Source organism: Coptis chinensis, chromosome 4 (assembly GCF_015680905.1).
Source record: "Coptis chinensis isolate HL-2020 chromosome 4, ASM1568090v1, whole genome shotgun sequence".
Classification (NCBI taxonomy): domain Eukaryota; kingdom Viridiplantae; phylum Streptophyta; class Magnoliopsida; order Ranunculales; family Ranunculaceae; genus Coptis; species Coptis chinensis.
Window position 1 is genome coordinate 64794752 of NC_141459.1, and position 17808 is coordinate 64812559.

Here is a 17808-nt window from a genome sequence, read left to right on the forward strand (position 1 = left end):
TTTAATGTTGAAATTATAGAGGAGACTCTGTCAAAATTTTGAATAGTGTTATACATCTTAGTTTATTGTATGTATTATGTTTTTGGATAATGTTTTACATGTATAACGTGGAGATATGATTTAATATTAAAATTACATAAGAGACTATAAAAAAAATAGAAATTGAGAAAAAACGAGGTTGATGTACAACTAATTTGATTTTAATATGATGTTTGGTTGTTTTAGACTTATTTTGTTAATATGTTTTTTGAATTTAATAGGTGGGACTTTTAAGTATATTGTTCTAACATAGTTTGGAAACGATGGCTACTTGAATTATAGATTATTCATGACATAGTCCAGAAAAAAGAAACAAATGAGTAATGATGTGAAATCCAATTGAATTTTTTCATTTACGAATAAAAAATATTAAATTCACTCTCTGTCAGAACCTTAACTGCTACTTGCATGTCATTAGGAAACTGCATAGACAGTTCCATAGTAACCATAGCCTACTTTAAAAGAGAAATTTGATGTAATCTGAGATCCCCATGTGAAAATCACCTCGGTTTCTCTCTTGCCATTTCACTTAGTAACATTTCAATGGATTCGGAGTTAGCATTGGCCTTTTATTTTAAAACATTCACAGCTTTGAAATTGTCAATCACTTTTCTATTAATAGAACATAGTATTTCAATCTTTTAACTAAACATGGTTACGTGGTTTGCCTAATATTTTATATGAACATTTTGAATTTTTTTCAAAGTCTTTTAATTTTAGTCCAACTTTGGTGATCAATTTTTTTTTCAAAAGAAAATTTATAATTAAATAATAAGATAAGATTGTATTTTAGTCCAACGAAGTGCTATGCTACGCTCACACCCCCACTGCTATGCAGTATACTAGTAGTTCTCGATTATTTTTAAATTGTTTTGTAATAATTTAGCTATTTATTTATTTGTCTTTAATTATTTTTAGTTCTGGATCTATATTAGAATGCATCCAATAATTTAGAAATTTTAATATTGATGTTCAAGTGTGAAATACCGATCTTGGGCAAGAGATCGGTTTCGGGGTGTTACAGCTATATTAAACTTTGCGGCACTGGATGTTTTCATTTACGGCACACGCCACAGTGACCTACAACTACAAAGGTCATCCTTTCCATGAGACTTGGTACTACAACTCCTGGTGCCCGCAATTCCGAGCCATGTACCTAACCCACATGTGTGGAGTGTGGACTAAGCTAAATTGAGCGGCATTTTGATTTTGACCCACTATAACCCATGGGCTTGCTCACTAGCTAGCTAGGCATTCCTTTATTTTGGCCTAACCCAAACCCTGTTCCAGCGTCACTCACGTTTTTTCTCTCTTTGAGACAGATAAAAACCGTCAAAGATTGAAACAAGGGTTTATATAAAATTTGCAACTCATCACATTGTGTTCCAATTCTCCCACCAGGTAAACCACTTAACCAAATGGCGAGTGACAACAATAATGAACAAGTTACTGTAGTAACAATTGGAGGTAAAGACTCGTATCTCACCTCTTCCTCCGTTTACGCCGTCGCAAACAATTTCGCTACTACAAAAATCGATTCTTCCGCACTATCTAAACTCTCCTCAACCCAAATCCAAACCCAAAACCCAAACCCAAACCCAAACCCGAACCAGAATTCAAAATTCCTCACCAAAGAAGAATCAAGAGCTTCTTTATTAGTCCTACTCAATAAATTAATCCGAACCAGTATTAATATCCGACCCGATATCCCGCGTTTAATCCTCCACACGTTAGACAACAATGTGGAGGAGGAGGATAAGTTAGACTGGGGGAGTGTGTCGAGTTTTTTGGACGGGTTAAGGTTTGAGGATAGATGTTTAACTGATGGGGAGTTATATGTTTTAGAGAATTCATTTGTCGGGTTAGAAGGAATTTGTGCGATATTAGACCATTCGTCGTTAGCATTAGCGGTTATAGCTGATGGAATTGCTGCATTGTCGTGTGAGGCGTTAGGTGTTAATATTAAAGGGTTAGATAAGTTTATGGATTCTGGGGATGGGTTATCCGATAAAGACGTGTGTGGTGTAGCTAGTGATTTGAAGGTTTTACTTGTTAACTCCAAGTTAGTTGGGAAAGTTGAGGAGATGAATGTGGTATCTAAGATTCCTGCGGTTCACGGGAGTTTGAGAGAGGCGGTGAGATTGTTACATGCGGGAATGCGTGGTGGTTTGAATTCTAGTGTACCTAGTGAAGATGCGTTGGGGAGAAAAGTTTCGAGTTTAGCTTCGTCGTTGTTGTTGTTGGGTAAGAGTAGTTGGGGTAGAGGGAAATTGATTTGTGAGTTGATTAGCGATGAGGGTTTACGCTCTAATGTGTTGAAAATGTTTGAGGGGAGTGTAAAAAATTTGAATGATGTGTATCGTAACTTGGATGAATTATTTGGAGTAGATTATACTAGTTATTTTCATGAGGTGTATAGCTTATTGGTGAAGGTTAGGGAAATTGTTGCTTGGGAGGGAGGTTTGGCATTGTTTGTACTTGAGAAAATTGACCCGAGAGAGAAGCCAGTAGGGGTTTCTGTTGTTTCTTCGAGTATTCAAGTGAACAAAAAGAGTGATAAGAAAAAGAAGGGGAAGTTGGGAAAGGGAACTGGTCAAATAAGGGAAACTATTATGAACAGGTTGAAGAACAATGGTGACGAAGCGGTTGACGATTCCCAGACCTTGATTGAGTGGGCAAGAGATCTATTTCTGTTTTTCAGTCCAAGCCCGAGTCTTGATGTATTTTTGAAGACATTGAAAGGCATTGTAGATAGCAATGAATCTACAAGACTTCCCAAACTTCCCAAGGTAAGATTAAACCATGCATCATTTGGATGTGAACATATTTTACAAATACTGTTTTATTCATGCAGATGTGCACTTTCCACCAGTATTTATACTGCTTCATTTGTGCATTTATTAGGGTACACGTGATTTTGCAAAAGAACAAATGGCTATTCGACAGAGAGCGTTCTCAATCATACAGAATGTATTCGAGAAACACGGAGCCACAGCCTTAGACACTCCTGTTTTTGAAATGAGGGAGACTCTTATGGGGAAGTATGGGGAAGATTCAAAGTTGATATATGACCTTGCTGACCAGGTAACACATTTTTTTGTGAAACCTTTTGTTGTGTATATGATTTATATTGGCTTTTAGGTTTAAGCCCCTATCGGTAATAGGGTTTTTGGTTTACGCATTTTTTTTCCGATTTTATTAGGTTTTGGTCCTTCCGCTAGTGGACTGGATGGACGTTGGTACTTTATTAATGGCCTGATCACCCTTAATCAAAATGAGAACAGGGTCTGAACATGAACATAAAACTGAATAGAAGTTAGGAACCAAGTTGTAAAGATCCATCTTCCATTAAAGAAAAAAAACAACAGCTTCAACCAATATATAATCAATCCATAAAAAAAACCATTTCAGTTTGGGTGTTTAATGGCACTTGATCTCTTTTTCTTTCTCTCACTCATTCTCTACCAGTTTGTTAATGGTGCTCAATCTTTCTCTAACAGATTAAGATAAGTTGACGGCGCTCAATCTTTCGCCAATTTATGCATATTGCTTCAAATCTATTGTCATATTTCCGCTTTGACCAGCCTTATTGATGTGAATTAGTAGAATTTGATGAATGATTGGTTATGATTTTAAGTTGCAGTGAGAAAACACGAACGAAGAAAAGTTCTTTTATTTGTTAAGTTGCATAGGAATGATCCCATACACCAGGAGTAGTTAATTACAATACTTCATGTTTTGTAATAAAAGCTATTTTTGTTAAAAGCTAAGTAACATGGATTCTTTAAAAAATCCATGTCGACCACACAGACACATGGACACACGTGTCGGACACATTGTGCATATGATTTCAAACTAGTGTTTCTTCTACCCTAAATGACTAAGAAAATAATCTATTAACGTAGTTACAACTCCATGATGATATGCCACTTTCATTGTTAATTATTTGTAAGGAGGCACTTTTGTAAGGTCGGCTGCCCAAGAATTAGTGGTGTAACTAAAGACTATGCTGTCAAAGACGCCGCCTGAGCGCCGCGCTTGGGCAGGTTTTTCACACCAACACTTTGTTTGCTTCAAAGTCCGCCCATGACCTGACCTGCTCAGCAGCAGCAGCCGCCGCCTAGGCAGGCGCCTTTGGCAAGGCAGGGTGGTTTATAAGGCGGGAAAGGTGGTTCAAAGTACAAGCAACTTAAAAAAAATAAAATAAAAGCCCAACAAAAAGCTTAAAAATTAAGTTCAAAACTCTTGAACCCAAAAAAGAAATCCAACAGTTTAATAAAAACTCTCAACCTTCTATTCTATTCTAAACATGATTTACTATTATTTAATTTGTAATTTGTATGAAAATCCTACACTATTAGTGTTTGTTTATGAAATATGATTTATTACTATAAGAATATAAGAGTAAACAAACTGCAAAAATTGTTTTTATTGAGATGTAGACATGTATCATATGGTACTGTAGGAACATAGGTTTTTTCTATGTTGACTGGTCAAATGCTCCTTTTGACTGGCCAAAGGCGCTACTCGGGTGGCGCTTAGGCGGCCAAGTCTGGTTGAAAATGGTCTACCCCCCCCCCCACCCACCACCACCACTCCTATAGGTCAGAGTGTTGGACACAGGGTCTAGCAGTCACTTTTTTTGGCTCTCTTCTTTACTGGTATCCAAATTTGGGGGGCATTTGGCAAAAAAAAAAAAAAAAACTAGAAGCAACTTCAAGTCAAAGTATTTGAAATCATTTGGGTTTTTATTTTTTGTACATTTAAAAGTAGTATAGTCAATAGTTAGTTTGGATGGTAAAAATAAGTATTGAAAGAAGTCAGTAGTTAGTGGAGAGGTGGGGTTAGTTATTTTTCTTTCCTAAAAAATAGAGATTTGGGAATCACAGGTGGATGGTGGAGATTTTGTAAAAAACAAAGAGAGAAAATAGTGGGATATGGGGTAGTGAAAAGTAGATAACCGAATTTTTTTGGACTCCACGATTTTGCTTCTAGTCATTTTGCTAGAAGTAGAAAGCAACTAATAAGGGCTATCTAACGAAGCAAAATACTTGCTCCTATTTAGCAGTTTTTTTGTCCTTAACAAATATACTTCCTCGTCATTTAACTTTAGGTAGTTAAAATTTGACTCAAAGTAGAGTTTCCAAACGCCCCCTTGGTCTAGGTCTTACAGAGGAAGTAACACTCTGAAACAGCGTTTATGTTGTAGACCTCCCCCACCAGGGCATTAGCATGTAGATGTCCAACAATTATATGAGATTTGACATTTTCGTATGAGAAGCTTAAAAGCGATGATACTTCTGTAAGCATAGACTAAGATATAGTATTTAACTATTGATATGTTACTGTTGACTTAGGAGAGTTTGGGCAAATTGAATTCTCCATCTTTGGGTGTTGCTTTTGGGTTGGAATAGTTAATAGTTGGTGAATTGAAGTCTGTTTTCTTTGGGTTGAGTATGATTATCTCTGTCAAATGTTCACACTTTGTTTTACCGAGCAAATTAAATTATTTATGAACTTTACAATTTTGATTTTTTTTGAAGGTCAATTCAGGAAATACTATGTAGAATCTAGAAGAAAACTTGTGTGGACACTGACTAAATAAAGTAGATTTTACTAATAATTCATTTGCGCTTTAAAATCTAAAGTTCAAGAAGTTTATGGAGGTTGCACACTTAGTCACTGACAACCTCATTTTCGAAGGTGTTTTCATAATTCATACAATACAGGCTTATACCCCTTTAAATGTTTACCATATGTTGTGTCATGTTGAGAGTGTGTCTAGATAAGTGTGTATGCCTGGCAAAGGACTGACCACAAAACTTGGCTGTCCTTCTTTATAATCTTTGACTTCCCTGCTTAACAAACAGTCTTGACCTATAAAGTTCGCTCTCTTTACAATTATTTTGTAAGTATAGGGATACAGCTGCTTAACATTTTTTGTTCTGTTTGTTTTCAACTAAAAGTTGTTCGATTATTTGTCGTATTCGTAACGAGTTTGCAATTGATTATTTACATGCTTTCAGGGTGGTGAGCTGTGTTCTCTGCGCTATGACCTAACTGTTCCATTTGCCAGATACATAGCTATGAATGGTGGCAACCCATTGAAAAGGTACCAAATAGCTAAAGTATACAGGAGGGATAATCCATCCAAGGGGCGATATCGTGAATTTTATCAATGTGACTTTGATATTGCTGGTCAATTTGAAGTGATGGGGCCTGATTTCGAGGTTGTTAAAGTTTTAACTGAATTGCTTGATGAGTTAGATATCGGTGACTATGAGGTAGTTTCTTTTGCATCTATTGTTACTTAAACTTTTATTTCAGATTTACAACCTTCAAAGTGTGTTTATAGATTTTTTTTATTTTTTTATTTTTTTATCTTTGCTTTCATAGATAAAGTTGAATCATCGGAAGTTGCTGGATGGAATGTTGGAGATATGTGGCGTCCCCCCTGAAAAATTCAGAACTATATGTTCAAGCATTGACAAGTTGGATAAGCTATCCTTTGAGCAGATTTCTATTGAGATGGTGAGAATACGTATACCACTTAGAAGCGGATGCCAATTTTAGTAGTTGGTTGTATGCATCTTGTTGACAGGATGTTCAGTTCCATCTTTTATTATGCATATGCAAAATCACGTAGCAGCCGACTCTGTTTCTCTGCAAGTTTTGATACTAATGTTGTTGGAATTGAATTAGATAGAGTAATTTAGTAAAAATAGTGGTGCCTGAGCCTGATTACATATCTTTTAATGTGGCTACTTAACAAATATTTTCTTTAGAAGTACATCTTGATTTTCTTAATTAGATTAGACTGCGTAGGGTGAATTATATCACTTAAAGTAATTTTTGGATTTGTATATTGTTCTTTTATTGCTTGACAAAGTTTTCTTCTTCTTCTCTTGTTGGTGTTGTTCTTCGTGTTTTTTGTTGTTTTTTCATTCTTCTAGTAGTTGACATCTGTTATATTCAAAATTTTCTGCGCATCTGGTAGGTGGAAACAAAAGGTTTGACTGTTGAAATAGCAGAGAGCATTGGTAAATTTGTGAAGAAACGGGGACCTCCTTTGGAAATATTGTCTGATTTGAAACAAGAGGGCAGCCCATTTTTGAAGAAGGAGGGATCTACTGCTGCATTAAATGACTTGGAGATTCTATTCAGGGCTCTGGAGACTTCAGGTTCTCTACACAGAGTGGTTTTTGATTTGAGTCTTGCAAGAGGTCTTGATTATTATACGGGAGTTATATTTGAAGCTGTTTTCAAAGGCAGTACACAGGTAAATTATTTATTGTAGCCAGTAATTTTATTCCTTTATATTACCTATGCACTCCTTGACAAGGAATATTGCATGTATGATTAGTAATACAGAGGACTAGCAGGTGAATGCAATCTCTCCCTATGTTTGGAGATTTGCAAGTATTATCACTATAGAGGAATTATTCATATCATTATAGATGAATCAATGCATTTTTCCTGCTTATCGATCAATATAGTGATTTTATTAGAAAGGAGGAGTGATTGTTTTTATTCAGTGCAGAAAATATGTTTACTAAGTTGCATTTATACCTTCAACACTAAAAAAAAGGAATATCCTTTAAAATAATTAAAGAAATTGAAGGCAGAGGCACTCAATGCTTAACCTAGGAAGCACGAGCAAGGGCATTTCCAAGTCCCCCCCCACCCTATATTACTATCATCTCCAACTTACCCTATCAAATACTTGAGATAAATATATCGGAACGGGAATTGTTTTCTATTTCTACTAAATCGTAAATCGTAAAATTTAAGCCATCTTTTATATAGGTGATGCCAATTTTTACATATATGTACATACCATAAGAAAAATATTAAGCACTTGTTTTTTCTTATTTGCACAACACTTTTTTTTTTTTTTTTTTTTTGGTCGATAAAACAGTATTGTATTAGAATATCAGTGTGAGAGGTCCACACTACCCTTATAATAGTTACATCAAAGTTGCACTATAGCTTCCCAATCAATTACAATTGACTCAAAATTCAAATTCCTAACCGTAGGAAGATGAGAAACCCAACACTTGATGAGTTAAAAAAAGTTATTCCATCATTCAACAAATTATGGACATAGGCACATAGAGATTTTATGTTCTATTGAAACAAATATTGCAATGCTATTGGATCCAAAAGAACATGTCATTGTAATGAAGTGGTAATGGTTTAATTTTTGCGGAAAAAAGGGTGAAATTCAAATTTCGAAAAAATGGGTGAAATTGGTAAGAAAAAGAGTGAAATTAGTTTAGATTTCAAAAAATTGTGGCATGGGTTTAAGTTCAATGGACCTGACCAAGGTTTACTTGTGTTGGGTTGGTCCAGCGGAACCCAATTTAAAAAAGAAGAAGAGAAGTCGTCTTGGTCAAAAAAAAATTCTGTGCCCTGTTATTGAAAATTGAATAGAAGGAATTGTGAGTGATTCCTGTCCTCCACGATTTAATGGCACTATTCTGATCTATCAAGATCGTATGGTTTTAAGAACAATATATATACAATCCCGATCTTAGAAGTACATACTTATTTTAAGTTAAAATAAGTACGTAATTAAAACATCACTTAGAAAATGAATTCAACTCTAATTTTTTGTGGGTATTACCTATATACCATAAAGATTATCTCTACAAAATTTGAGCTCATATGGAAACCTCTAACCTAGCTAAAAATTGTTGTCATCTTTAAAAAGAAATCCAACGGTCCAGAAATGTCGTGTTTTTGCAATCATCTTTTACTTAGTTTAGAGGTTTCCAAATGATATGAAATTTTGTGGAGATAATCTTTATGGTGAGTAGGTCATATCCGCAAAAAAATAGGGTTGAATTTATTTTCTAGGTGAAGTTTTACTTGCATACTTATTTTAACTTAAAATAAGTATATACTTCTAAGATCGGGACTGATATATATATATAGTTCAATTGATTCCAGTGAAGTTATATCTTTGCTCTATTTTGCTCTTCTTTTGCCGGTATATTGGCATAAGAAAATAAGTACTTCCCATTCTAAATAGGCATACTAGTGTTTCTTACTCTCCTCCATTTCAATTCGATCATTCATTTCCTTCACTCTGCCATTCAGCGGATGTCTCTCCTCTCCCCATTTGCCTCGAGTGTCAAGATGCAATATACTGTGGCTAGAAAAATACAATACTTGCCTTAAATTAATCTGGTTTTTGAGAAACGAAATTCTAGATCTAGAAGTCATCTTCTACCTCAAACCCTAGCCATCTACAAAATTCCGCAATCTTCTCCATATAAACCATGCTACTGTTGATATAACAACTTAACTTACTCAAGTATGATCTTGCCTTTTCTTCTTAGTGGCCTAGTCCATGGCTGTCTGAGTCTAAGTTCATATCCTCATGGATCCACTTGCGACTATGTCCTAAGCCGCCTGTATTCAGAAGCAAGCTATTACACAATATCACAAGAGCATTTGGTGCTTTCTGGTGCTTTCTGGCATTTCTGTTATGTTGAAACTCATTTGAAGAATGATCTGATGCAGTTCATGTTTTTATTCTTGGAGCTCGTAAGAAGAATACATTTTTATCCCAAAATCGAGGTATATAACCTTCAATGTATCTGTGCATTGTACCCAAATGAGATGTGTGTCTGACACAGATTTGTCTTTCCCTTTTACACTTGATTGTCAATGCTACATAGGTTTTATCTGGGGTTTCTGGTTGATGAATCTCTTATAGTGTTTGATTCTGGGCATCGTATTCTTGAAATGTAGACGTTTTTACTTTAAGGATCTAAGTCTTAACTTCATCATACCCTTAACAATAGTAAACTAACATTCTAAAATGTCAACTAGGAGTTTTTAGAGCATTTTGTGTTTTGAGGGCACCATGTGGTACCACGGTGAAATCAGTCATCTAGAACCATGTGTAGTCAATATTCCATATGGGTCTTTTTGATAGGTAAATCCATAAATGAATGATATAGTATTCCCCTGTGCATTCATAACGAACTGCACTCGCACATCTCCTCTACTTACTGCAGTTAAGATATTACAATGTTCCATGAAGACATACTATAAATTTCCATGGTTTCTTAATTGTTTTATGATATCTACTCATCTCCGGTTGTGCTTTGATCATCATGGCGTCAAGATTAAGTTGTTTGTTTTCCATGTTTATAGGTTGGTTCCATTGCAGCTGGAGGACGTTATGACAGTCTTATAGAAATGTTTGGTTCGAAGCAGGTCCCGGCTGTTGGTGTCAGTCTTGGGATAGAGCGAGTATTTACTATAATGGAGAATCTTTTAAAAGACAACAAGCAGGTCTCTCTTTCTCTCTCTCTCTCTCTCTCACACACACACACACAAAATACACATGACAAAAAGCATGCTACAGTTACAGAGTTGTATAATAACATGTCTATATTAGCTATGTTTGTTTATCGAACTGCATGGTTCCTACTTTTCGGGAATTACTTGATCTTAACCATTTATAGTACTTACCGAACAAAAAACAAGCAGGGTAGAAAAGAGAGGGATGGGGGATAACCCGTTACGGTTGCTTATCAACAGTGTTTACGTGGTTATACACTGCTTGTTTTACAAATGATTAAAGAACAAGCAGGGTAGAAAAGAGAGGGATGCTTATCAACAGTGTTTACCTGTTACGGTTGCTTATCAACAGTGTGTTGTTACATGTTTGACGAGCGGCAGGCAAACATGTAACAACACTTCTAAGCGATGCCCAAAGTAACTCCCGCTGGTGAGTTGGAACCGAAACCTCTTATCAAGGCAACAAGACCTACAATTTTAGTTTCTTTTTTCCTTTTATTTGACTTTATTTGTTAAACCTTTTTATATATTAGAGGTTGTTTCCTTACAACCGAAGCAAATAGGTGTTAATGAAATGAAGAACTCCCAACTCGATGTAAGTGGGTATCAACCCAAGACCTCCTTGTACAACCACCAGGGTGTGACCAGCCAAGTTACTGGACGCGGACATCAAGACAAACTACTTTAATTCGGAATGCTAATGTAGTCTATAATCTAATTCATAGCAATAAAGGCAAGGATAAGAGAAGAAGCAGTGTAAGAACGAGAAGATGAGGGGGGGAAGGGAGAAGCGTGGATATGAGAAATTTGTACCATTCAAGAAAAAAGGTTGAGTTTTGCCCCATCGATTTCCAACTTTAGTTGTTGGACAACTTTGTACCTTACAATCTTATATCCGTGTATAACCCAACTAAATGTAGAGCCCCACCTGAGTCCTGACAGTTTAAGATGGAAAATGGTGAGGAAGGATATTGTAGTTCTAGCTGGCTATCAAATATATGTTTTGCTGCTTGGTGCCCTGAGCCCTGAATTTCTAACGCATAGCAGAAGTTGAAAAAGTAAATGTTGAGACATCGTTCAAGAAGAAAGGGACGGGATAAGAGGAGCCATACGAATTATTAGATATATATATCTACCTTCGCGCCCCTAAATGACATCGCGGACTGACACCCCTATGAAAAAGTGGACATACACTGAATTAGTGGCTGATTTTTGGACCATGGATATCATCATCTTTACAAAAAAGTTAGCTAAATGGAAAGCCTAACCTTTGCGATTTGATTAACTATCCACAATCTTTCAATTTTTTAAAACATTTTTGACAAGTCTAGGCATATTGAAATTAACTGATTTTTTTGGAGATGATATCTGTAGTAGGAATATCGTCTCTACCAAAAAGCACCCATTAAATCATTGTGTAAGTCCACTTTATGTTAGGGGTATAACTTTTGATTTTTAGGGTTGTCTCTCCAGAAGCCTTCCTCGCACTCCTTGTTTCAATCTAAGATTATCACATCATCTACTTCTAATCAGATCTTTCCTCTCTCCATGGTCCCCTTAGCAAAGAGATTGTAGTTTACTGTAGATGAGACCAATCATTCCTTCTTGGTTCAGCTTCTCATATGAAGCTCTATTGTTGGATCAGATTGATTGTTCGAAAACTTGAAGATCCATTCTCCCTATTGGGGTTTAGGGTGTTAAAGTGCCCATGGTTTGTATAGTTGTTGAGTGAAGCTTGTGTGCAGGCTCGCCTCTTCCGTGCTTTTTTCTTGAGCATTTTGGAAGCTGCTTTAATTCAAAAGTTGTTGTTTGAGGAGCCAGTTCAACAAGGAAGCAACTTGAAGGTAGATCTAACTTTCTCTTTGCTAGTCTTGAAGTGGTGCAGTCCATGCAACTTAGTTGCCTGTGGAAAGCAAACTGACTGGTTTGAGGAAGCAGGATCTAGCCTTGAAAACAGATTTGTTGTTAATACATGGCTGGGTGTTTCTATCTCAAGTGCTCTAGCTTAGAGGTGGATGGTTGGGTTTTTTTGCACAATTCCAAGCTTAATAGATTTGTCTCTTTGGGGCCATAAGCCTGAATTTAGGTGCAAGGACTGAGAGATGAAGCAGGGTCCTGATAGTATAATTGGTTTGACTGTTTTATTGTTTCATTTCTAGATAAGAGTTCAGTGTTGTTTGGGAGAGGGGCTGGTTTATTTCTTCACCTGGGATGGGGAGATCTGTTTCTTTTTGCTTGCTTGTTTTGTAGGTTACCTCAATTTCCTCTTGCGTCGTTTGGTCCTTTAAATTTAAATTTTCTTCACTGATCAAAATAGAAAATGAAGGGTAAATAACTAAATATATAACAATTGGATACTTTATTCGTTTGCACTATTGCCAGGGATTACTATATCCAAGACCACAGAAGACCCATGGATCCCTTTTTGTGGTTCGTAAGGTAGTATTTTTTTTTTTACTCTTGCCGCTTTTTTTGGATCCCCTTCTGTTGCTGATGAGAATTGTACTTCCTTGGTGTTTTCATCCGCACTACCAGTCAGGTTTTTTCCTTTGTTAGTTTCTTGATAAACATGTGAAAAAAAAAGAAGGGTTTGTTGATAGTTCTTTCTATACATTGCTTCTGAACTATTTTTTGTGTTGACTTATTTGACTTACACGTCCTACTTGTATCCTGAATACAAATAGTTTGTGAATTTGTGTAATGTTTACGAGGCACTTGGAGTTGCCCTTTCCTATGGATTGGTTTACAGATTTTTGTTGAGGACTGAAGACTATTTTTTGAGCCTTTATGGATGGTCTGGCAGAGCCTTTGCATTTGTGTGCTTTGGGTACCAATATTTTCATGTTGCAGGTTGTCATCAATGTTTCTCATTTTTTATTTTTTTTCCTCTTGTATCCATATTGGCAGGCTGTCCGAGCAATGAAAACACAAGTTCTAGTTGGTATTGTTGGGGATGACCTGCCTCGAGCTGCTGAATTGGCGAGTGAGTTGTGGCGCTCCAACTTGAAAGCAGAATTTATGGTCAATAAAAAGGTAAAGAAACTGATTGATCGTGCTGTTGACTCGAATATTCCATGGATGGTAATTGAGGGTGATGAGGAAAAAAACGGAGGTGTTGTCACCTTAAAGGATGTTGAAAAAAAAACAGATAAAAAGATCGCAACAGGGACAATGGTTGAGGAGCTTACCGAGCGTTTGAAGAACACGTCCTAATTGTCATTTCACAAGGGACCATTGAAACTAATTATCAAACACCGTTGCACAAATCATTACAATTGGAGGTATCCGATTGTAATGGCATGTATTCTTCTTACTCTTTTTACGTTAGAGTTCACAACAGAGTTTGTTAAGGTGGATATTTTAGGAACCACAATTGGGTTAAAAGAATACCAGTTAATCCATTTTTGTTTTTTGTTTTGTTATTGTTTTTTTTTTTTTTTTGAACAGTATGGAGAGGGTAGTTGAAAAAACCCATGAAGACTGTTATTGGTTCGAGTTTTCTACCCTTAAGCTCAAAATCCCAATGTCAAATTGCTACAATAGATATGAGAATCTCCATATGCGAATCTTTGGAGTCAAGACACAATTTTAGTAGACAGAAAATTTGTGTGCCATTGGTTTAGTTCAAAAATGGCTCAAATGTGTCTTGCACTCCTACCCTGTGACGCTGTGCACTTCCTCGTGAGTGCATACGAACTGTAGATGAGAGGCCAGATCTACGCTGAGTGGAGACTGCTGCTGATCCGCGGTATAGAAAGGTTAGAGCTCTTTAGAGCATTTGCAATGCAAGTGAAAATAATCCTCCCTTTATCATCGCCACCTCAGCATTTATTTACTCTCTTTTCACCATTTTGGTGAAAAACAAGGTGAAGTTGTGCAATGCAAAAGTAAATAAAATATCTCGGACGGGATGTTAGATTCCGTCTGGAGGTTTTTTTATCTAGACGGAATGTAACATCCTGTCCGGTATTTTGTCTGAAGTTTAAAAAACCGGAAAAAATCGAAAAAACACGCGAGACGGAATGAAACATTCCATCCGAAAAAAAAAATCGAAAAAAACACATAAGATGGAATCCAACATCCCGTCCGAAGTTAACAAGTCGGCCACTATCTCGGTAAAAGGTTTCACCTTAAAATCAACTGGGGACTAAATTCACCAGTTTTTCACCTCTGCATTGTACAACCATTTTTGAACAAAACTGGTGACTATAATCACAAACCCCTCATAATCCCCTGCATTGGGAATGCTCTTAGGGTTAGCGCATTTGGTATTGGGTTAGAACAGAGAAAACCCCAGATTTTGAAACCTCAATAAAGGTTGTAGGTCCAGATTTTAGGCACTATGAAAAACAATTGCTGAATGCTTTGAAAGAAAAGTCTTAGCCATAGAGTACTTGAGACAAAAAAAAAATCTCAAATATATATAATTCATTGATCAAGTTCTGTTCTCTGGTGGCAATTCTACAGCACCAATTTGCTAATGATTTCGCTAAATCACCATCTTTGCACAATGTAGAATGCCGTTTCTGTTACTGGATAAGTAACATTGTTGTTCTCTACTACTGTACATGAGAGAAAATGTTTACTGTAAGGGACATCCCATCAGTCACGTGATGTGCACGTACAACGATTCCCTCAACATAACGTGACCCTCAAACATACGAATGCCCATCGCACTCACTACATCAGAACACTCGCATATTTAGCAGTTCAGTGACTCGTCACTCGACTTCATCTCTTGACATCATCACCTACTACTGTCATCATTACCAGCTTATCCTTAAGGCTTTTTACCATCGTAATACATGCATCATTACAGCCATACACCATTATTACGGAAAACACCATCATTACACTATGCCAATTCAGATAGACCTACAACTGCTAATCCACATGCCTCCCATAGACACATGTCAATCTATCTCGACCGCACATCTGTACTCATCAGTACACGTGTCACACTTGATGCTCACTCTCAATGACTATAAAACCACACTTTAGAGCTATGTGTGGCTTGATTCTAGTCTCACTAACACAGTACTAGATATGTAGGCATCTTCTTACTCATGAAAAGCAGCCATTAACACTACATAAAACTATCCCCTCTTTATTATCCTAACTTAAGAGCTAAGAACTAAATCTTAATCTTTGGTGTAAATTTAGACATTTACATTTACCAATCCAAACAAGAAATGCAAAGCACACACCAAGAAAAAGATAACAAAACAACAAACGCATTGACATTATAGAAGCGTGAGGATGTCATTCTTATCACATCCAATGTGCTTACAACAAGGTGGTATCGAGAAATCATGGCAGGCAACGACAGTATGGATTTGGATTGGCATCTTTTCTAACAATTATAACAAAAAGCCTTCTACTCCTTTGGACGCAATGCTAGTTATCTTAAAACCGCAAGCTAGTCATCGAACTGCTTCCGGTTTCTGCTCCCTGTTTGTTCTTTTTAGTCCTCTATAAAAACTCATGTGTGCCCATGTTTCCCTCATTCAGACTTTGAACACCTTAGTTACTAATAAGAACTACAGAGAAATTACATAGATATATGAGTCCAGGGAGCAGGGCATGGTGTTGTATGCAGATAAAAGAAAACAATAGAAGACAAGGACAGAATAACAGGTAATAACCAAGGCGCGGATTAGGCTGTCCTTAAGGAAAGATTTCGCCCCTTCCAATGGTGCAGAAAGGCAACAGTGGCGTCTTCCTCACAAGATTCAATGGTTAACAGCGGTCGACTTTGCACTAGAACATACTACCCCTAGAACGACAATATAACTCTCTCTCGGCGGTGGGAAGAAGAGAAGAAGATTTAAGTAATTGAAGACTTATCCGTTTTCGTGTAGGGTGGAGAGAAGGAGGAGTATCCTCTTATTTGGTTGGTGTGTATGGAGGCAAAGACGACTTCTATCTTCTCTCTCAATATAGAAGAAGAAGAAGATTTGATACACGAGTTCTCTTCCGTCTCTCTCTCTCTACGTTACGTGATTGATCTCTTATGAACACGCAGCGGTGTTTATATAGAGGTATGATCAAATCATAGATGGAGAAGGACACCTCTCTAATTCGGGTTTCACAAAACCAAATCGAAGTAGAACTCTAGCTTAGCGAAACTTGTTGCAAAAGCAAAACCAAGTTTAGGCAATTGGTAATCCACTACCCACTAGACAAAACCCAAGCCCACGCCACGACCACACTTCGGTCTCGGTATGCTATGGCGAGCAAGGTGTGTGGCTTTGGGGTGAGTCCTCCCTCCTAACACAAAAGCCTTTGTACCCTAAGGGCACGCCTTATGTTAGAGGTTCACCTCATATACCTCACTTCCTAGTGGTGGTTCACCAATGTGGGACTAAACAACACACAAGTATTTGAAATACACATGAAGATTCCAACAATCCCCACTATTTCAAAATACTTATAGTCCCCCACTATTTTGGAATAGGATATTACAAAAGAAATGGGTTAACAAAATGCCGAGAGAGAATCGAAAAAAACAATGCATAAGATATTGGTGTTTTTAGGGCTTGAACCGGTCATAGGGTAACATGTCTTATAATACGTGAAAGTGGTGGATTAAAAAATCTTTGAACCAACATTCCCTTGTAGTAAAATAGAGGACATGCACCCCCATCATTTCCTTCATTATATGCCTGTTTCAGCGATTGCTTTTTTTTGCCCTTTGCGGCTTCCGTGTTATGTGAATGCTCTAGAGTATTTGCCTGAATACTCATAAGAACCGACCAGTTCTACATTCACGTAGGTGGATATCCATCAAGTGTACATAGCGGTTAAAATACACTATCTCATAAAATAATAATGGACTATGGATTCCATTAAGAGTAAAATAACTCATCCTTTTTCTCATTGCTATTCAAGTTATACAAAGTATACAATAATGCTATCTAGTCATAGGGTGGGGACGCCTCAAATAAAGACAATAGCATACCGAGGCGGCGAGGTGACTTGTTTTTCCCTTTGAACCTACTTCATGGGATCTCCAATCACCCGATTGGCTATGAACACTGTGGATGACGACAGCAAGAAGAACAATATCATCTCCTCAACTAGATTAGCATTGGGAGGATCATCGATTGTCTTTCTTGGTATGCGCCTTTGAAAAGCCCTATGTCGGGTTTACCACAAACATAACAATTTTCCATTGCGGTACCACTCCTTTTAAAAGAAGTGCCTTTGACCTTGAAATTCTTATTTTTGTTGGACTTCGCTTCTTAGAGGTTTTGTTAGATTTCTTTGGGATTACCTTCAACGATATTGGCTTTAGAATGAAATTCCTTAGACAACACCTCATCCCGAAGTCTTGTTCTTTTTTCCTCTATGTGAATGTGAATGATCACATCCTCAAGAGTCATCGCTTACGCTTTATGCTTCATACTATTTTTATAGTGTTTCCAAGACTTCGGGGAGTTTCTCAATCAA

At 36.9% G+C, this 17808-nt stretch overlaps 1 protein-coding gene across 1 annotated transcript; it reads left to right on the top strand.

The window, feature by feature from the left end:
• The first annotated feature begins 1288 nt into the window (after positions 1-1288).
• LOC147504389 (Class II aaRS and biotin synthetases superfamily protein) lies at positions 1289-13773 on the top strand. Its single transcript, XM_086557293.1, has 7 exons — positions 1289-2828; positions 2944-3123; positions 6066-6323; positions 6436-6570; positions 7037-7318; positions 10207-10347; positions 13264-13773. Exons 1-7 carry the CDS (start codon positions 1458-1460, stop codon positions 13567-13569), a joined length of 2673 nt encoding a protein of 890 aa, XP_086413419.1. The 5' UTR covers positions 1289-1457; the 3' UTR covers positions 13570-13773.
• The last annotated feature ends 4035 nt before the right edge of the window (positions 13774-17808 follow it).

Bases quoted from the DNA above. Each gene is read 5' to 3' on its own strand.
- LOC147504389 (XM_086557293.1), top strand. From the start codon at position 1,458: ATGGCGAGTGACAACAATAATGAACAAGTTACTGTAGTAACAATTGGA. The intron at 6,324-6,435 runs GTAGTTTCTTTT...TTGCTTTCATAG, and splicing joins TAGATATCGGTGACTATGAG to ATAAAGTTGAATCATCGGAA. The intron at 10,348-13,263 runs GTCTCTCTTTCT...CCATATTGGCAG, and splicing joins TTTTAAAAGACAACAAGCAG to GCTGTCCGAGCAATGAAAAC.